General features: G+C 38.8%; 1 protein-coding gene across 2 annotated transcripts in view; it reads left to right on the top strand.

The window, feature by feature from the left end:
- The window catches only part of cdh13 (cadherin 13, H-cadherin (heart)), a 370,680-nt gene that overhangs the window by 167,232 nt on the left and 180,948 nt on the right, over positions 1-22,500 (top strand). For both annotated transcript variants that reach the window (XM_046037993.1, XM_046037992.1), the window contains exons 6-7: positions 196-348; positions 20,246-20,390. In XM_046037993.1, the coding sequence (XP_045893949.1) occupies positions 196-348; positions 20,246-20,390 (298 nt within the window). The remainder of the gene's footprint in view (positions 1-195; positions 349-20,245; positions 20,391-22,500) is intronic.

Here is a 22,500-nt window from a genome sequence, read left to right as displayed (position 1 = left end):
ATAAATATTTAATTGCTAGCTATCAGGGATTTGTATCACCATTCAAGGCGCAGTAAGCTCCCTTTGCTCAAATGTATTTCAATAATTTTTAATAAAACATGTTTTTCAGTACACTGTGAAAAAGGAAAAAGCTTTGAATTGTTCGAGTTACTGATGTCTGTGTGTGTGTGTGTGTGTGTGTGTGTGTGTGTGCAGGTGATTTCAACAGAGAAGTCAGGGAACCATATCTTCCGACTGACAGGTCCCGGTGCTGACCAGGATCCCAAAGGTCTCTTCACCATTGACATAGACACAGGAGACGTGTCAGTCAGCCGCTCACTGGACCGGGAGGCCATTGACTCCTACCAGGTCAGTGTGTGTGTGTCGGGGGAGGTTGCCTTTGTTTGACCTGGTGCTTACTGTGTTTGTCTGTATGTTCTTTTCTCTCCTTTCTGTCCACCTGGGCACTCTTTCTCTCTCTGGTTCTTGGACACATGTATTGTTTCCCTGTTGTCAGCGTTCATGTAATCCACTGATTATTTCCTTTTCAACTCTGTCAAGTTATTCATGAGAACCTGTAGTTCAAACAGAATTTACTTTGATTGCATTCGGCATATGGGGAAAAACTGTGGAGTTATTGGTTGGTTTGTGGAAAAGCACTTAGATTTTGTTTCACAACTATTCATGTAATGACAGTGTTATTTGGGAATGGATGGGCTTCGTATTTTGTCAACGCTGAATTGATGCTCAGTCAGAAGTTGGTAGTTTCCTCTGTGATAAAAGAACATTTGAGCCTGTTTGAGGTGCCTGCCGGGTTTGGTGCCCTCTGGGTTGTCTGCCTGACGAAACCATTTCTCCTAGAACAGAAAGGGAGAGCGAGGAAGAGAAACGCTACTTTTTTCAGTCAGTCAATTGATCTTATCCTGTTTTCTAAAACCAGACGTGAGTACGGGTGTTGAGCAGAATGCAAGCTGTTGATAAGCTAACTGGCTTTTGTAAAAACTTAGAAATAATTCACTCTGTAAATACCAACAGATGTGAGAAGAGAGCAAACAGAAGAGGAACAGAGGGGAAAGCTGAGAGGAGCAAACAAATATTCACCAAATTTATTTTGTCTTTCCCGGCTTCTGTGTCATTTCTTACTATTACGTGCATGGCGTGACCAGGACATTGTGTTTCATCTTCACACTCAATAACTGAACATCCCTGAATATGGAAAGAAATGATGATCCAGTAATAGAGGCAGTACTTCTTACTGTCTGTTGACACTACAGCCCGTAACACTGTGAAGATGTGGGTTTACACAGGTGTTGGAAAGCAAATGTAAATGGAGCAACATGTTTATATTAAACATTAACCCTAATGGAATGGAAAAGAGCCAGGTGTGAGCCATGAGTATGAGCTAAACTTGGTAAATCTGAGTTTTGACATGTACGTTCATTAAACCAAAACCAAGTTTCTGAAGTAAACATAACCAATGAGAAGGGTGACCTAGGCCCAGCAGGCTGGTCCAGCTTTGGAATTCTCCACACCCAAAGCACTGTGGATGAGCCTGTATTAAGAGCGATACTCAGGATTCAAAGAGTCGTGGAGAGGGTGCTGTCTTTTATCTAGAACTTTCCAAAACCTAAAACATGTAGGACGTGTGTTTATCTGCTGCACCACCAGCTGTCTGGCTACCACTAACCAAACATTATTTCCAAGGCTAAGGAGCACATCATTAACTAATGATGAAACTAACTAGGTTAGTTTGTGTGGATACAAGGTTTCATAAAAAAAGTTTCAACAAGCACATTGCTGGTGCTGTCCGGCTCGTTATTGGATTTGGGGAGATTTTAACAACAACCAACCCCAGAAAGCATCCCCTTGGATGACATTACATTTGCTAAACACATTGGTTAGTCCTCAAAGGTTAGTGTTAAAACTGCAAATATACTATTTAAAAAGATATGAAAACATAGGGCTATAACAGCCAAAAGGGGTAGTCTTAGAACAAGTCAAAATGATCTGGTGTCACATTTTCCCAAGTCATCCTTAGGATTATCTAGCTTTACACTGCGATACAAAAAGAATGATGTTTCTTTATTGCGATGTCTTTTACATGGCGCATTAGCTGGTGAGGTCATTTAGCACAATAACATGTATGTAGCCATCAAGTGCATAAACCCCTTTTACAGGATTATGCTGTTTTCAAAAAACTCATTGAGCTTACAGTTGTTTAATTACCTAAAAAATCAACTAGTTGTCATTTCAGCCGGTAAAACTGTACATTTTGTGCCTCTTTCAAGTACTTGCAGTATATTAAATTTAGAATTCAGAAGATACTTTTTTCACTCTGTCAGCATTGCTACTGTAATTTACAAAACAAAGATTATAGACACACTCATAGAGATAGCTGCACAAGCACACGCCTTCAAAGCAACCACCCTTATCTAATAGTTTTTCTAATATCCCCAAAGTGTAGTGACAGTTCAGTAAAATAAAGTTTTTGGGTCCTTGTTGGCTATAACAAAAGTTGGTACATAAAACTCTGGGGAAGACAGAGAGAACTGGAAAAGAGGACAGTGAAGAAGAGAGACAATCAGAGAATGAAGGTCTGGGAAGGTTTTTATTGTGTTCTGCATAGAAAAAGTTTAGTTCAGCACAGATATATTTAATGACGCAATGAAGAAAGAATGGTGGCAGAAGTGTGGAAAAATAGGAGACTTCTGGAGAGTTTGAAACAAAATCCTGCACACAGACAGATCTAACATATTTGTAGATTTACTCAATATCAAAATAGTATTCATTAATTAATATAATTTTAGGCCCAAGGATAAAAATGATTCACTTATGATGCAGGAGATCATAACCTGAAATACAATGTATACATAAACATTGGCTAGCAAGTCTGTCAAGGATTATTTTTTAGAACAACTAGCTACAGATTGTATTACTTTTTAGTACATTACCTGTCCAAAAGTAGCTAATTGAGTTTGAATCCTTTATCTTCCTTTACTTTCATCTTTGACTGATCTTTCTCTCTCCCATTTGGCTTCTTTGCTGCCTCAGATGCTGCCTGTTTTTGTTACAAGGAGAATTGTGTTGAAGCCTGTTATTTATTGGAATAAGCAATTTCAAAAATGTCTACCCAGTACTTGCATTTTGCTGTTGATTTCAAAATGCGACAGCACAATTCACGCATGATGAAAAACACTCTCACGCCTCTGGTTTGAACTGAAACAGACTTTATTGAAACTGTCAGTCAGAAAAGGTAGCCAGCCATGAGTAAGACCAAAGAGATTTAATATTTTCAACTTGTCTCAACAGTCCACCAATCAGATAACTTAAAATAACAATAAGTCATATATAATAATTTGTGGATTTCAGTTTTAACCACACCGAATGCATTTGTCTAGATTATGCACCGCCAACCCTTATGAAATTAATCTGACTTCCAAGATCCCCCTCTGAGTGATTTTGCCTTCATAGTCTGACCATAAAATTGCAGTGATTTAATTGAAGGCTCTAAATAATCCCCTTGTATAGTGAAAAAACTGGACGAGTCTAATATTCCATTGTTTCGATGACCTGGATTGAATTTTCTTTTTAAGTCAATTATGCCATCAATAATAATCATCATTATTTCTGACCTGATAGTAATACCTGAAGGAAAGATGGTATGCCTCTCTATGCAAAAACTGTACATGTGCATATACATGTATGTACACACATGTTACACATGCAGCTTTCACATTCTATCACCTGTTCTTGGTGGTAATGTGTTACAAAAGTAACGTAGTAATATAATCTCAGTAATGCATGTTACAACGCATTTTAACTCGAAATTAAGTGGTGTTTTATTTTTTAATAATTCACCAACACTGAGAAACATTTCGGCAACAAACCTATGTGTAAAAGAGTAACGTTATTTCCTGTTGCGGGAATCCGATGGTCGAGATTGTATAGGCGGTGCAAACTACGAGGAAGCTCGGCTTATTTTAACGAGATCGGAGCTCCCCTAATGGATCATGTGTAAATACATTTCTATAGGCTATGTGTTTGTGCTTTAACGAATAACAATAACTTTCATGATTATAGAGGCTGCTGTCAGTTCATCCTTACCGGTTCTGTTGGAGTGTCGGCAGATTCAAATAATGAATGCTGCTGTACCTCATTTGTAAATGCGCACACGTCTTTCTTAGTGGGGAGACGATTCATCCAATCCCCCCCCCCATAATTTTTATGACAAAGACCCACCCGATCCGACCCGATAACTCTGCACATCACTACAACCCACCTATGGAGCACATCTTACTATCAGAATAATGCGCCCATTATATAGCAGTTAAAGTAACTCAAAAGTAATGTAAACGTAGTGTAAAGCATTACAATTCTGAGACAGTGATATTTTAATATAACTAATTACTCTCAAATGATAGTAACTAGTAATCTATAATGTATTACATTTTGGAAGTAACTTGCCCAACACTGTCTATCACTGTTTTACTTCCTCCGTTCCCTGTCTTTCTCCCAACCAGGCCTGCTTAATATCTTGCTCCTCTTATCATACGGAAATCACAAGTCGGTGTCCCAGTCATAACTCAAAGCAAGGGTCTCCTATCAAATAGAGCTTCACTTTTTTATCGATGGTCCAACGCTGTATGCAGAATGAAAACTGTATCGCTTTTATAGAGCCCAGTGGTCCCTGCCCCGGCCACACTCATTAAGGGTGTCTCCTTCTGCACTGTAGCAAATAGCTTGTGTGGGGATGATACATGAAATATTCAGAGGTAGATTAAAATCACCATTACTCTAAAGGCATTTTATAGGAAAAGTGAAATGTCTTTCACTATATGGCAAAGCCTTTTTAAAATGGTAGATGTATCTGTTAAAACTGCTACGATATAGCATTATATTAAATTACTCACACAGAGACGGATGGGCAAAAATAAATCAAAATGTTTTTTTTAATAAGATACCAGATAGCCTAATTATAAATAAATAAATCAAAATAAATTACAAAATACAGCAGCCCCAACATGTAGCAATATAAACCATATTTTTGCATTTCAAAAAAATACTAAAAATACTTTCTCAAGGTACAATGAAATCACTTTGCAAACCTTCTAGCGGACTTTTTGATCTATCCCATCACCAGTACACTGACTCAGTTGATTGTGTACATTGTTTCACAGCAACAGCTTTTCTCTGCTCAATGAGTCATGCGATAAATCTCACATATGCAACCAGTTAACAGATCAGATATTCACATATCCATTTGAACACTCAGATACAAGTTAGTTTTAAAGTAACCAAAAATTTAATCTTAAACTAACAATTTGCTGAACTCTGAAATGCTTTAAAAAAATTATTTTGTGCACAACCAATGAAAACTAATGTTAACTGGGGCTGCTACTTGGGTCAAGTAGTGAGAAAGAACATTACATAAAATCAGTAAACGATTTAGTCTAGGCTACTAAACTGAACACCAGAGCAAAACAGGAACTGTCAAGAAGTGGAGCAATTTATGCTACAAATGGATGGAAAGTGATGGAAACCTACATGCTTCTCACCTTGACCTTCTTCTTCAGGTCAGTTTCTGTTCTGATCTGAACAAGTCTGGACAAATTACTGAGTAGGCACAAATCAGAGGCGGCATTTTAATGATGTCACCACATAGACTTTTACAGTATTTTTAAACTACAAAATACAAAACACTTAAGTATATTGATATAAAATATAAAGCCATTTTCATGAACTCTATCAAATGCAAATTACAAAATCCTATTTTGTATTTCAAATATGTATTTAATTACATACTGCCCATCCCTGCAGATGGATACACAAGCATGCAAGGATATCATGTTTAAAATTTCCAATCCAGGATGCTTTTGGAGTAAAATTTCAAGGCAAATGCTGGTGAATATCAAGTCTATTATCCATCAAGAGACAAAAGAAGATGTTCAGATGTGCAGTGGATGTTGTTCTGGATAGAGATTACATCTGTATGCGTATTTGTATCTGTATGCTCCTCACTTTCAGGGTTATATGTCATGAATGTGCTGCTGACTACTAGTCCTATATGTTTAAGGTTTGGACTCCACCAGTAAGGTGTCAATGTCTTGCTGTACAGACAACCAAAGTTATATTGAACAGGCCCTCCATTTCCTTACTTTCCCTTCTTTCCTTCTCCTCCCTATTTTTATGTGATGATTGATATTGGCAAAGAAATGCTCCACCCTCCCTACAAGGTCATTGTACATCAAAATAATATTGCCACTGGCTTTGAAGAAATTAAATCAATAAATTTGACCAGCTTGGTATCTAAATACAGTGGTTTGAGTTTTGGAGGCTTGGCTTGAAATATATAGTCGCAGAAACTGTTGCAAGTAAAAGTACAAACTAAGCAAAACTTGGGAAACACATTTAAGAAAAACACAGTCTAACTTCAGCATAACAACAGCGAGGGGTCAGCTCAAGACAGATGGAAAGTGAGAATTCTAAATAGGCTATTACAGGAACCACAAGCAAGGCAAACAAACAAAACCCCTGACAAAGTAAACATTTGCTGCGGAAGAACAAACAGACGCAGTGATCAGCTGGGCCACATGTTCACAAGGATTTAATGTCAAACATTATTTTCTTATTAAGCTCAATTAGGGTGAAAATGAATGTTAATGAGATGGAAAATGGAGAGGAAGGGAGAGGGGTGCGGGGCAGAGTACGAGCATTATCACTGCGGTTATGACAAGCTTGGGTCGGGTCGAGAGTGGCGGGGAAGAACTCTAATTGGCTTACAACAGAGGAAGGATAGAACGTGAAGTGATAAATAACAGTCTTGTTTACACAGGTAGAGGGATGACCCTCGGTAATGCAGGTCATTGCAACAATAAGTGTGGTGAGTCCTTTGTGCGTGCTTACCTTGGAGATGCTGAAATTTGAGGTAGAGAGAAAGCATACTGCTACAAATAGTGCTGTGGACATCATATCGCGTTAAAATGTTTCTTTGTGATTTCCACATCCAGAATACTCAGTCTGCAGTTGCAGCCTAATTATTGTAATCACTATTTTTGATACTTTGATACTATTTTTATTCTTTAAAATAATTAGATAATTTTTAATTTTACTTAAAAACAAACTTAAATATTCTTTAAAAGTCGTCCTAATTCCCAGTGTTTTGTGTTTTATTTTTGGTCATCCTTATTTTGGCTGTGTGCTTTATATCCTGGGGTTGCAGCTTGTGCCTTGCAAAAGAAAGTAGCATCCGCTCTTGTGATGTCCTTTGACAGCAGATCTAAAAGGCACCATACTCTGCTCCCTATATTCTGTCCGTCAAGCCACAGTACACATTGACAAAGGAAGGGCTCACTGAAAAACCATATGGACCTATCTCAACTCTACAAAGGCCAAGCTGTGAAGTGACAGCTGTTTTGAATTTTAGATTTTCAAATATCTCAGCTTTCAAAAACTGTGCAAAGCTGCCTCCTCAAAAAGAGTTTTGTTATGTTGTCAAACTGTTTAAATAAAGAAAAAGATTTTTACCTATATTTACCTGTTTTTTTGACAGAGTAGACATCAAACGGCGGCATCCTCTGACAGATCACTTCTGTGGAAATGACTGGCTGAGGCTTCTGACTCTCTTACAGTGACATCAAGTTTAAGGATATTTTTAGCTTTGATTTTGTAGAGAGCAACCCAAGGCTAAAATGATTAAAATATTGATAGTTAGTCATGCAGAATTTGGCATATCAATCAAAGCTGAAATGACCGCCACCACGACCCCATGTAGTTTTCCAGTACACACAATTTGGAGGCCAATTTCATTGTATTAGTATTGCAAGCTGTGGAAAGGTTTGACACTGTGTGGACGCAAACAGAAATCTTCCCCATAATTCAACAACACAATGGTGAAAGGAAATAACTTCCACCATTAGAGCAGGTAAAGATAGACAGCTGCTATTGGCTGTGGCGTGCAGAAACATTACACTTAGATAATACAATCTATATATGTTAGTAATATTTGCATAAATACTGCACAGCAGACACACCTTGACATGGCCCTTGCACATCATGGAGCATAAGAGCATGTGTGTTTGTCCTTTATGTGCATTGGAAAGCTGATTGCATTCGCTTGAAGCACAAGAATTTATAGTGTGAATGAGGATGAAGAGGTCTCCTCAGTCCCTAATACCTCTGAAATGTATTTTCCCTCTACTAGTATGCACCACTGTTGCTCCATACATTTCATCTAAAAATAACAGATAATATATACTAATCCCCTCTTTACACACAGTACACATACATCACAGAGGTGCTGGTTAAAGCATTTCAGGGCAGGTTTCGCAGATATGTATTAGAATTCCTAACAGTGTAAGCATTAAATTGCTTCAAGCTTTTTATTTTTGCAGACATACAGAACACATAATTCCCACAATTTGCTAATTTGGTGACTTTGCAGGATTTCATCCTCATACCTTGCAGCACAAGGCACTGATCTCATGGACACGGTTTTGTTGTTTAATCAAATTTTACAGTCACTGCTCCCATTTCTATCTGTCCTTTTGGCTTATACCTGCTCCACTGTGGCTGTTTTCTTCTGCTTAGGTGTCAGAGAGAGAGAGGATGTGTGATTAATCCGTCATGTTGCTGAGGTGGAAGAACAGTGACTGTAGGGGAAAACCCAATCATTTGACCCTGAGTGTGGATGTCTGTGCATATCTCTATCTAGATGTCTCTATGTATATATTTCTGGAAACAGAATAAGAATGAAGGCAATTGGCAAGTGAAATGTTCTGACCTTATAATGGTATAATATAAAATATGTTTAAAGGAACAATCAGCAATTTGTAGTAAGTGGAAACCAGCAGATACAAGCCTATCTCCTTCTGCATAATCTCATATCCTGCTAGCCACTCTATCTAATTTTATATCTTTTAAATCTAATTGGCATCTTTTAAATGTATAAATACTGGATGGTCCACACATTAAACACGTCAGCTTAATAGCTTTATCAATTTGCACATTGCTTAAGAATTTCTGTTTGCTGGTGCAAATGCTCCGTATTTCTATAGCGACTTTCTAGTCTTTTCGACAACTCAAAGCGCTTTTACACTACATCTGCATTCACCAGTCATACACATTCATACACTAAGCCTAAGTGCTCAAAAGGGAAAACATAGTACCAGAAAGGTATTTATCTGAAGGCACTGTTCACATGACTCCTCCACTGACAGTACTGTAGCTCTAAAGGACTTACTGCTGGGAGTGTGGTCCATACTGTTTAACTAAATTAAAAATTTTTTTTTCTTTTTGCTAACAAAACAGCCAAATGAAATTAATAATTTGGGGGCAGTGTGCCTCCAGGCAGTTCTAAAAAAGAGAAAAGTCTGTATTAAGAGGAGAGAAGAAGAAAGAACAATCGACCATAGGGACGCGAGAGAAGGCAGAGGAAATAGGAGACCAGTGGGAGATGATAAGAACAAAAGAACAGTAAAAATAAAATAAATTAAAAAGCTAATTTTTGATTCATAAAAATAAATATTTGGTGTATCTTTCATATTATGTACCAAAATGTGCACATATACACACCAACACAGTTCAACACGTACTCACAGTGTAGACGTACACCACTGTTTCATATTGCAATCTAATGTCTCCCTCATTTACAGTTGGTGTAACTTTATGAGCCCAAGGCCTGAGACAGGTGAAGCCTGTTGTTCAAATCCCACTCCTGTTTTCTGCTTGGCTGGACTGTAATTTCCTGGGCTTTGGAGAGCAGGATACGCTGCCCTGCACACAGGAAAACAGCCCTGATGTACACTTAGTCTCTGTATGTGGGCAAGAGATAAAGGACACACACACACCATCAACACCACCACCAACACCACCTACTCTCTGAGCAAACAATCCTCATGCCACCATAATTGCTCTTACCTTTTAAGAAATATAACCACAATAATTTCAAGCCACAGGGTCACACAACATTACGCTTCACTGATAATACTTTGGGTAGATCATTTGTTATTTCACATGCTTAATTGTCTTTTTAACTATGTTTGCGACACAGTAAACAGTAAAGGATGTGTCAAGGAAACTCAGGACATTCACTGAGGAGACCAAGGTTTGAATCCTGCGTGAATGAAAGTCAAAGTTGACATGTTTAAGTTAATAATGTTTTGTAGATGACTTACTTTGTTTACATCACAAAATTACGTCACATGACGTACGTAATGTACTTATTTTAACCCAAACCAAGATCATTTTCTAAAACTAGTGGTTTTGTTGCCTAAACCTAACCAAACTGCCATAATTTTACAACATTTACCATGTGTTAAATATAATGTGACATAGGTCAAGTAATTTACTTAAAGTACTTTAGGTACTGTACGCCTGTCGCTGGACTGGTACCTGCCAATATTTTGGAAAATGGTCTTATTTTTGGGGCACTTGACAGTTGACCTATTTTATTGTTTAGGTATGAGGACGTGTTGTCAAATGTAAGCAAACTTCAAATAAACTGAGTGACAATATGAAACTTTCTTTGAAGTTCTTTCTACAGGGCAGTTCAGAGAGATTTTCCTCAAAGTTTTCTCATTTTTTCCAGTTTATAAGCTTTCCTTCAGGTCAGAATCATTAAACTCTGAGAGTTGTGTCACTATCCTGCTGTCCTTCCAGAAACCCCCTTAAACCCCTGCAGACACACTGCTGTGCCCCTACTCCCAGATAACCTGATTAAACAGTGAGAGCCCTGTTGCTCAGCCTCAGGCATTACCGCTGCTAATTCAGCCTGTCCGCCGCCTGCTGAGGCACATGGCACAACCCCTAGTGCACTTTGCCTTAGTACTAGGGCAGCTCCACTTTCAGCTGTAGAGACTGGGGACAGAAAAACTCTCAGTATAATCTACTGAAATGGCTAATGTTGACCAAAAGATGGGACATTTACTGATATGGGTCACTTCACTATTAAAATATATCCTGACAGGAGTTAACGTAAAAAAATAAAAGTAAAAGTAAATACAATAATAACAGACAAAGTCATTGCTGAGCAAGATAGGCCGTCTAAAAATGAAAAGTTTCATCTTAATCTCTTCTCACACTATGAAAATAAACAACTTTTTACAGTCTTGGATCACACAGCATTCTTCAGAGAGACATTTATTGGTATAATAGGATCTTCTGACACATGGCAGAGCAAACCATTTTCAGTGAGGAAAATGATAGAAATCTCAATCAAGTTTATGTTAAGTAACCTGAATACTTAAATACTGGGTATCTGAATACCAAGTTCAATCCGATACTTATATTTCCCTCATTGACACAGCTGCCCAGCGCACACTTAAGCTACAGTACTACCTGAAAATGACATGAAACAGAACTTAATTCATCCCAAAATGTGTTTTTGTTCTGAAAATACTCAGTATGCATAGTAAAAACACCGTAAGTTATCCAAATACTAAAGATCATAAGTTCATAAGCTTATATTATTGCTCAATGATATGATGAATTATAATAAGATTCTGTCATTATTGCATGGATTGAAACTAGTCATCCATCCATCGTCAACCGTGTACAGGGTCGTGGGGGGCTGGAGCCAGTCCCAGCTGACATCGGGCGAAAGGTGGGGGACAGGTCGCCAGTCCATCACAGGGCCACACATAGACAAACAACAACTCACACTCACACCTAAGAACAATTTTAGAGACACCAATTAACCTAGCCTGCATGTCTTTGGGAGGAAGCCGGAGCACCCGGAGACAACACATACGGACATGGGGAGAACATGCAAACTCCACACAGAAATAAACCCCCCCCTCTCCAAAAAAAACCCCCAACAACTCTTGATAATCATGTTATGTGCTCTGCAGCCTACAGTAGGCTAGTATAATAAAGCTTGACATAAATAAAATGTGATATAAACCCTGTTGCAGATGATGTAGAGTTGGGATGTGTTTTGCTTAATTTCTTCACAGAGCGACCTCCCTGTATATGCTGGTCATGTCATCTTTTCCAACATATTTTTACGAACAGATATAACAGTATTTCTATTAAAAGAGACCAAGAATACCTGTACAAAAATACAACATTACAAAAGTGGTCAGTAGCAGACAGGTAAGTCTAGTTTTCCACCGGCCCTCCAAACAGTACCTTCAGTGTCAGACAAAAGGAGATTGAATTATACCTTAGGAGAGGAGGGGGGATATTTGGAACCGTGATACACCAGGGAGAGCCTTTGTGACTCTTTCAACGCCTTTCAGAAGCAGGATTATTTTTTATCTTGCCAGACGGCAGATATTTTCTATCATTTTCTATCTTCTCTATACTTTAAACTCCCCCACTCTTTTTCACCTTCCATCTTTTGTTCAATCTCTCTCCCTCCAAAGACAATCTATTTATATCTTCTTTGACATTCCAAGGGCTTCTTTTTCTTTTAATATAATGAGGAACATTACAGATCAGTGACTCTGGGATAAGAGACAGAAAATTAAATCCATACATTAGACAACCCGATATTCCAAGAGCGGTTTTGTTTGCTGAAGAGCACATTCACATTTTTTAAATAATGTATTATTTCTAAGATGTTCGTGCTGATAACGGCTAATAATAAAATGATTAACACTGGCTTTATAGCTGCAAATTAGACTACCAGTGCTTTCCATTTGAAGATATTGCTAAAACATGGATTATATAAAGAGCTACGCTTAGTTTTTATTTTCAATTAAAAATTAAGTAAAGTTTTGAGTGTAGAATGGGCCTATGATGTCTTAGCAACCAGCAAGCATACATAGGATCTTATTGTGATCATATTAAACTAATCTTCAACAAAACAATCTGGGACAAATATATTTACCATGTTGTTCATCATTTTATCATGTACTTCAGACTACAGCCATGGTATAGCCTGTGACTATAAATGATGAAAACTCAGTGGATGTCCCAAGTCATTAGGATTTATCCCTGTGGGCACCATGGATATATGTTGCAAATTTAATTGTAATCCATCCTATAGTTGTTGAGATATTTCTCTAAAAAACAAAAATGTCAACGTCATGAAAGTGCCTGAGGAAGAGGAAGGAGATCAGTTAAGTCAGACGGCTTTGTCCACTGGTCACTACGAATGTCAATATTTCATGACAATCCATCTAATCGTTGGTAACACATTTCAGCTGACCGACAGACCACCATAGCCCAAAGCATAGCTAAAAATGCTTTGGCAAAACCCTAATCTTATAATTCAGGAGTATGGGGAGTTTTTGGCTTAACAGTTTTGGCTTTGATGCTATAAAGTAGCGGTTTCACTTTACAGAAAAATATGCTCTTCAGCAGAAAACTCTCACCCAGTCCCTTTCTATGTCTCTCAGAGACCTGTGGTGAGAGCATGAAACACATGTAGCAGCTGTGCTTCCTTCTTGACAGTCTGCTTCCATGGCTTAATTTATTGGCATAGAATTATTCAAGTTTTTGAAGGTAGATGCAGCAGATGTTTACAGGACCAGTAGATTAACATCCTCATGTCCCAGTAGGTGTTTCTTAGAGAAGCTGAAGCCTTGAGGTCTATGCTTTGGATAGAGGAAAAAATGAAATTCTTTTGGGAAAGTGAGGGAAAAACATCCCTCTGTTGTTATCACACCTTGCTGTACTGTAGGATATGCTGCATGAAAATTGAATACTGAAAGGCTTTTCTTCAGAAGTATACAGTCTGCAACATAATACAATAACAGTGTGCACAGTGTTTATCTTTGTGACTTAAACGCAATGAAAATGTATTGTACTAAGAAACCTCCTTGAAACACAGCATATTCTGTTTTCCATGATCCCTGTTTGAATTCTAGTGGTCAGTGGCACTGCTAACTTCCCATTTTCACCACCACCATTAGGGTGTCAAGATATATGTCTTTAATGCCTCTGCCCCACCCTCAGGTTCCTCTCTTTCTAGACATTCCAAACTGATCTGACCAATCAAGCTCACTTAGCTGGAGCCGCACAGTAAAGCAGTTCAGCAAGTTTCACGGTGATCATATTATGCCCCCCTTACTGTGTCCAAGGGAGAGCATTAAGGAGAGTGTGAGGGAGGGAAAGCTCTCCCTCCTGGGGACTGTCTGAACTGTGTTAGGCCAGGACTAGGGTGGAGAGCAGCCTGCTGATAAAGGCTGAGCCACAGGAGTGATTGGGAGGTGCTGGATACTATTCACCTTGGAGCTACTGCACAGCAGCTTCCCTGGGATCTTAAGAAAACGGCAGGCAGGCAGAGCCTCTTTGAATTCACCACCCCAGCAAAGGGAGGACTACTTGAATGGCTCAGGAGGAGCAGAATGCTGAGTGAATGTGAAATGAGGCGATGGCCATGGAAGGCAATGGAGACGCTTCCATATGCATGACTCGCCCCCTTTTCACTACTTCCCATTGTTCTCTGTGTTTAAGGCTGTGATAAAGCCACCCAGCTCAGCTACCTTTTCCTCTACTTCTGCCACAAAAAGCCAAGCGCCCAATTGGCTAGGGCTTTAGCTCACACCTCTGCCTAGGGTATCCCTCCCTTCTAATCAACCTAGCTTCTCATCTGCTCACAAAGGCCTTTCAAGACTCAAAGCTAGGGGGTATCCTTGGATACAGAGGAGAAGAGAGGACAGGGAAACTCAGGAACACAATTTTTGGTTCAACTATAAATTGAAACAAGTCAAATGATTTGAGAATAATACGGTTGCACATCCTTGTCTATAATTGAATGTGTCAGCATGTATGTGTGTCTCTGACAAATTGAAAAGTGTTTTTATGTAGCACTGATTTTTGTTGACCATGTGTTGTATAATGATAGGTCCGAATCATTTCCATGCGGAAGAGGATCGAGCCACAGTACTCTTATACCAAGGATGTGTCAGTATTTTAAAAAAAGAACATAATACATGAGATCTGGCACTGCAAAAGTAAATGGTACTTCAATTTCATTATTGAGGAAATCCTTTTGTCGCATGCTGTAGCATTCAATTGGGATAAATTAATTATGGTGTATTCATGATAAATGATTATATGAGCATGGCTCTTTATTTAGAGAGAAAGTTGGCCTTAAAACAAACTGCAACCTTTCCACCATGTAGAAGTGTCAAGGGCTCAATGTGATAATGATTTCAGCTCTGAGAGAAAATAGACCTGCTCAAGCTTCTCTGACATAGACTCAAGGCAAAAAGGAAAGTGAGAGGAAAGAGATACTGCAGGTGAGTGAGAGAGAGAAGCGTTTACTCAGACCTGTAATGCTCACAGACAATGTGGCTTGATGTCTCAGATCTACACTCTGAAGGTGGGGCCAGGTCAGCCAATAAACACAGCGGTAATGGTCACAGAGTTTGTCATCTCCCCTGTGACTGACAGCCGCTGATCTGGCACGGGCAGGGCCCATCCTCTCCAATTCTCCCCGCCTTTAATAAGCAATTTTCCCTCCAAATGAAATCACTGCTCCTTCTTGCACACATAGATGCTAATTTTCAACTTGAGAAATATTTCGCTATGATCCGTGATAGAGACAAAATAGCCTCCTCATTTTGCTAACAGGCAAGTGATGAGCCGTGTGAGGAATGCAATGCCTCGAGTCTGATTTAAACTTCTCCCACTAATCTACACACACAGTGTCATCATGATTGGGTGCTTTTTAAGAATGTAATGGATAATTGATGCAGTCAATAACTTTGTATTAATTAGATTTAAAGCATAGTGTGCATCCAGACAAGGCATATTTTTTTTTACATGTTTTCTAATGCCATCTTCAATTGGGACTTCTCCCTTAACTAACTTTGACGGTTATAATTCTTGGAGTTGGCAGTTCCTCAGAAGTAGACTTGACTGGTGGTCTGTACAGTGTGTGCAGTATAACTTATACATGCTATACGCTATAGGTTGACTGGGTCTCGCAAGATCTTATTCCTCTTCCCACATGATAGTAGACAGTGACTGAACTAAGTTCAGTACTGAAAAACATGCATTCTCTTTCATCCTTTTTATGTCTGTCACAAAATCGTACGCATTTATTCAGTCTTTGATTATGCAAAGGTTTCTAAGAGGAGAGGAAGGGTGCATAGGTGAGAATGTGACTTCATGCTTCATAAAGTCCTATTTGAGCCAGTTTTGGGGAAGCAGGGTTGGATGGAAAACATGCTCTAATAGAGGTTTGGGAAACACTGTTCTGTTAGTCTGCTGTTGTGTCGGTCGAGGGAGAGAACAAGGCAGCATGAGATATCAGCAGTAGTTGGACAAAATCACAGAGGAGTTATAGTGGTAAAATAAAAGGTGGGTGAACTATGAGTGTCTGCTGGCTAAACTCTCCAATGTTAGGAAACGATAAACTCACACAAAAGGTGAGTAATCCGTTGCATTTGAAAAAGGTGGGTAAACTTCATTTATGTGCGTTTATCCTCCACTACATCCCAAATAATAAAATCAACAGGGTTAATGCAAAATATTAATAGCCACGTTACAATTTAAAGAGCTGACTCTTTGATTTGGCTCCTTCGCGAACATCCCATCTCCACAGCCAAATCCTATCTGACTGGATATCGGATCAGCATTTCAGCAATCCTACTTTTTGCTAATTTAAAGTTTGGCTGGACTCAGTGGGCCAATCATGTTTATTCAATATATAGCCTGTCTTTTCCTATGTTTTGTTTTCAGTCCATGATCACAGTTAGGCTAAATGGTATGTTTCTCGCCTTTGTACACAGTCAGACTCCTGTGTGGTTTGATGCTGGGGCAAACAATCAGTGACATGTTCGACTGAACCAACTCAAAGGGTGGTCCAAAAATTTGATTTTTTAAATTACTTGTTTTTGTCTGTCGCTGTAAATACGAAAATGATCATTCACATAGGCTGCTTTAATATAATCACCTGATTGCGGGGACTGTATGATGATAAAGTTACATTTAGAAGGAAAAAAATGGCAAAAACATAACTTCCTCTGATTCAGCATATGCACATAATACGCACATCAATCAAACTATGAAACTAGTGCCAACAGAGTTGTGAAGTAGCTAAAGACTGCACATTTTAGAAAACGAATATTACAATCTGAAGCTTCAATCAATTCACTTTCTAATTATGCATCAATTTTAGATGCACGTGGTAACTATGGTGCATCGTTAAAAGAACTTTGTTCATGACCTAAACATATAGTAGTGTTAAATTATCCGGGAGTTGAGGAGCATTGAGGATATCATTAATTGAAATAGGAATTTACATTGGGTGCAAATTCTTCTGGAACCAGCATCTCCTTCATTTTGCAGCTCTATTTATCTTAACAAAAAGCTTTTTCCCCCCAATTAAATGTGCTGTTAAATTATTATTTCTGGAAATCTCCTAAAGCTGTCTCACCACCATGTGCAACTTAGTTTTTTTAGCTGCAGGTTGCTAATATCCATATATGTAGTATGGAATCAGGGTGAAGATATGTTATACTGTATAAAGAAAGTCATGCAAATCAAAGCTGTTCATGACTGGCTTTGTTTGAAAGATCACACCATTTTCTTAGCTGTAAGACGATATGCGTTTGATTATGTATTCCCTCCGTCTGCCAAACAGGTTATTGCTGTGTTGTTGTGTCCCCCATTCAAATGATCGGATGCAAGGCACCTCACAGCTAATGTTCTCATTACAGCTCAGACTTGCTGCGAAGAAAAGCTTGACTGTGTGCATGCATTACTAATGTGGGTGTCTGTGTGTGTGTGTGAGTGAGTGAAGTCATGCGTACACAGTATGCTCCTCGGCATAGGACAGTCATTCTTTTGCCTTGCAGTTCCTTGTATGCATGTTTCAGTCATATATAATATATCTCTTAGTATGTGTTTGTGTGAGTCACCATTAGTTGACAGGTCAGCTACAGGATGGAGAAGGGGAAATGGTCCTCCTATGGTATATATTTTTAAGGCAGAGAGAGAGAAAGGAGGATGAGATGATATATGAAACTATTAGGTTCCTAACACCTAAAACATTTAGTTGAGCTGCATGTGTGCCATTACTGCCATTACACTGTATGCTCCAGGCTCCATGGTGACGACAGATAGGAGGACAAAGGCGGAGGAAGACAGAGCAGTGAGATAGAGGGAGAGGAGTGGGATGACCCATGTGATAGAGAGGTTGCATGATGTCATGCATTACTAATAGGAAGAGGAAAAGCTGGTAATGTGATGATACAGATAAAGGAGGAACCTCCCTCGCTCACTCTCTCTTTCGCTGATGAATCTTTGCAGCTCTGCTCCAGTGCTAATAAAGGAAGTGAAGTGATCTCTTTAGCCACAGATTAAGATTGAAATGGAGGTAATGACATTACATGTGGTATCTTTATAGGATACAGATCACTGACTTCATAGGGTGCTTAGCCTCATCTGCAGATAGGATTTCTAGTAGCATACACACCTAGATTATATCAAAAGTGAACCCAATCTTGTGACAATCAGCACTGGCAATATACAGACTATTATGTTTCCAGTCACTAGCACTCTGAAGTGCAGTTTTGTATGCATACTGCAGGTATTTTCATTTTCCCAGCCAGTAGAATCTATTAATTGTGCCCAAATGTGTTAGATATAGTTCTTTAAAATCAACACCACGTTCTTTCTGAGACATTCATTTGTATAATTCCTGTAAACAAAACAGACCACCGCTGAGAAAACATTTCTTAATAAATAGATAAAGCCAAACAGTCATCTCAACTATGGTTTCATTTTTTGTGGTAATCGACATCAGACATCAAGACATCAAGACATCACAATTAATTTGGCAGTGGTACATTTATTAAGGCTACATGGAGCACCTTAAACGAAAAGCTTTCCTGTTTTATTGTGAGCTAAAGATCGTGTAAGGTCTACTTGTGTTTATGAATACAGGTAGCAAATATGTTCTTAAAGGAAAGCACTACTCTTATCCAAGAAGTCAAATTGTAACTTCCAACAATGCAGCTAACAAGAGACAGTAGATATAGAGAGCATATTTTATCAATGTATACATACATAGTGACTTAAGTGTCTACTTAAATGTTTAGCCTTGCTAGTAGATGGTAATGTCATGGTATGGCTTCTTATTTTGCTTGTGGGCTGTAGTTTTCTATAGGAACTACTCCGCCACATTGGTCCAGGTTGAAATATCTCAATAACTATTTGCTATACATAATGTTTGTACAGACATCCATGGTCCCCAAAAGATGAATCCTGGTGACTTTGGTGATTCCCTGACTTTTCCTTTAGCAACCCATGGCTCAGACATTCATGTTGCCGTCACGTATTGGAAACACATTTGCTATCTAAAAGATTGCAGAAAAAAATGAATGAATGAACTTGTTACTTATAGATTTTGCCTCAAGTTTCACCTGATATTAAGTATTTTGGCACTATAACAATTATTTATTTGCAGATGTTAGCATACATATTTACCCATGGTCAAAGGCTTGTACTGCAAAGTGTTAGACAGGTATCCTTACTACCACAGGACAAGGTTGTCCCACTCCGGATTAAAAGCTGCTTGTTTGCTGACTTGATATTGTGCATATTTTAACCGTACTCTGTTAAACTGGCATGGTCTCCTAGGTGAACTAGCAATACTGCAGAGCAGGGAAGAGCTGAATGCATAAATATGTGATGTCGGCCGATGGAGGATCCCTCCGTGTAGGAACAAATGAGGTGAAGGAGGTAGAGAGGAGAGCAGGAAATGAGTAATCTTAGCAGTCTCGACTGAAAGGTTGTCTTTCCATCTGTAAGTGCATATGTAAGGACACGATTTAGTCAAGTTTTAGGGTAAGTAAGAAACAAGAAAAGAAACTGTATGCTGCTGCATGGACGTTTGAGGTTGAGTGACTGAATGGCCAGCTTTAAAACACCCAAATTGGTATTTAACAGCAAATGTTAAGGTACTGATATACTAATGCTCTGCTACTTGATAGTCATCCAGGATCAAATCATTTAATTATTATAATCCCGGGAAATTGCTTACCACTGGCAACAAAGGCAAGACTAATTGCAACTGTGTTTATCTGTCCTTAGACAAATGTTGATTCAGCTGTTAAACATCATTGTCATTTGTAGAGGGACATACAGTAAATTGCAGAGATGTTTGTTGGGAAGATAAAGTAAATTTTTTAACTGTGGCTGTCTTTTCATTGGAAGACTGGTGGGGTGTTTTTGAAGCCATATGCAGAACAGCACAGGATTTGAACCAACCACATACAGTTTTATAAAGATTACTGTAAATAAGAGTTACCCCTAGAATGCCATCTTCATTGTGGAAAATAACTCTGTTATCTTTTAATCCACACAGCTGGAAGTGTCAACCACAGACTTCGTTGGAAACCTTGTCGAGGGGCCGACCATGCTACTGATTACTGTCATTGACCAAAATGACAACCGGCCCATCTTCAAAGAGACACGTTACACAGGAGAGGTGCTTGAGGGATCCCCTACAGGTAGGTGACATTGTTATATTGAATGACTCTACAGAGAACTGGGCTGTTATTGGATTTAGTTTTGACAGCAACATCACACACACTATGACTGCTACACTTGAGATGTCCTCTGATCTTAGGCTAGGTGTGGTTGTTTTGATGAGCCTGCTTACAGTGAATCATGGCAACAACAACAAAGAGGAAGAAGAAACAAAATAATTTTTCTGACACAGAAATCCAGGTGCTTGTGAGGTGGAGGTTAGAAAGCACATATTTGATGGGCACAGCAGTAGGGTCACAAACAAAAGAAAATGTAGCCATTTTAAGTGAATTGTATTATTGTGGTGTCGTCATAGACGTGAGGCATTCATTTTTGCCCTTTTAGGTTTGTCACCCTCTCTGATCTCATTTTTAACGCTACAGTTACTACCTTCTGATGGAGCTTGCTGCAGTTATGCTTAAGGATGGGTATAGTTACTGGATACCTTAAAGGTATCGACCGAAATAGCCTAGTATCGAACGCTTTTGTGGCGCAGCGGCGGATCAGCTGATTTTACTCATGGAGCCTCTGGCTGCTTATATCAGATGTCGGTGTGATCGGCTGGATGTGCACGCTTTCTGTTCCTCTGTTTGCTTCTTTGGAGTCTTTAGAGTAGTTTAGTGACTTGCTTAAGCAAACGCCTTTCTTGTCTTCTACTTCTTATTGTCTTCTTTTTTGGAGGCGGTTTACGACTCAGATCTATTCATTAATTTCTTCAAGATTTATTTATCGAAAGTTAACAAAATTATTCTTCGTTCGTATCAAAAAAACGCGTCAAAAATTCAACTTAAATTTGTTTTCCACAACTCACAGTTATCGCTAAACTATTTCACTCCTCCTCTTTCATTCAAATACAAAAAGAGAGAACAGAAGAATCGCCTGTAAACACCAAAACATAGCTTTGTCTGATCATTTGGTTTAAGTGCTGTGGGCAAAAATGCTTATACTGTTATTGATAGTCCTGAGTTTTATGAATTGCATCAACATCCTGGCAGATTCTGTGATATTCTGTGTTATAGTTATTTTATTTTTATTATCAAATTCTAATTATATATATACAATATATTTTTGTCATTCTTGCAAAGGGGGGCAGGGGTTAGTAGGGGAAACACTGGTAAACATTGTTGCTCATATCAAACAAATACCTGTCAGCAAATTCCTGCTTTAAATAGCCGGTTGCCAGAAACCCTGGAGTGGTTATATCCTACTTGTATTTGTACCAGGATGGTCCAGGGCAGTCTGGTTTGTCTATCTAATGCTGGACCCAGTTCAGCACATAGATCCAAGAGCACGGCTCTAGGGAATCTAAATTGGCGTATTAGCCAGCATATGGGCCAACGTATCATCGTCATCAAGGGCCAGCAAATCTTGGTGGTACCTGAACACTCTCTAATCCTTCCAGTCATGTTATCCGCTGCTGTGCCATTTATACTGTATATTGACAGCAATCATACTGTTTGCTTCATATCTTGCCAAAATTATCACGTCTGTCAGTGGTATCCACCGCCTTGGGATATCATTTGAAGATGGAAGTTTGACAGGTGAACACATTTTATACGTCGGATTTGTTATGGTGAACTTGGCCTGAATTATGATTAGGGTCATCATTTCCAGACTTTTTTATTTAAAATTTTTAGGTAGACTTCAGTGCAGTGTCCCCAGTGCGTTCTGCATCTGACAGCACTGCAGCGATTACACACAAAACCTTGGTGATATCCGCACAGTATTAGACAATATTATTAGAAAAACTACTGACGCTTTGTTCTGCAATTCTTTAATACCATTTGATGTAATCTTTCAGTTTCAATTTCTACAACCGATGATCATTCCATCAGTTCCAGTCTGGCTCTCTCCTCTCCTCATGAAATATTGACTGGACTTTGAGATTTGAGTTGCTTATGAAATAGTTATGACTCACAATAAGCACAAGTACAAATAACACTGCTGGTTTGAATGTTTATAATAAAGTGGATCTATAATTAACTTTTGATATTAAGTGAAATTATATTTGTGAGAAGCTTTATTATAAAATCTGGCTTCACTACCTCACCATCTTCATCGCCAATTTCCCATATCTCCCAAATTTTCAGA

The sequence above is a fragment of the Micropterus dolomieu genome, linkage group LG22 (assembly GCF_021292245.1).
Source record: "Micropterus dolomieu isolate WLL.071019.BEF.003 ecotype Adirondacks linkage group LG22, ASM2129224v1, whole genome shotgun sequence".
Classification (NCBI taxonomy): domain Eukaryota; kingdom Metazoa; phylum Chordata; class Actinopteri; order Centrarchiformes; family Centrarchidae; genus Micropterus; species Micropterus dolomieu.
This window is presented reverse-complemented; position numbering and strand designations above follow the sequence as displayed.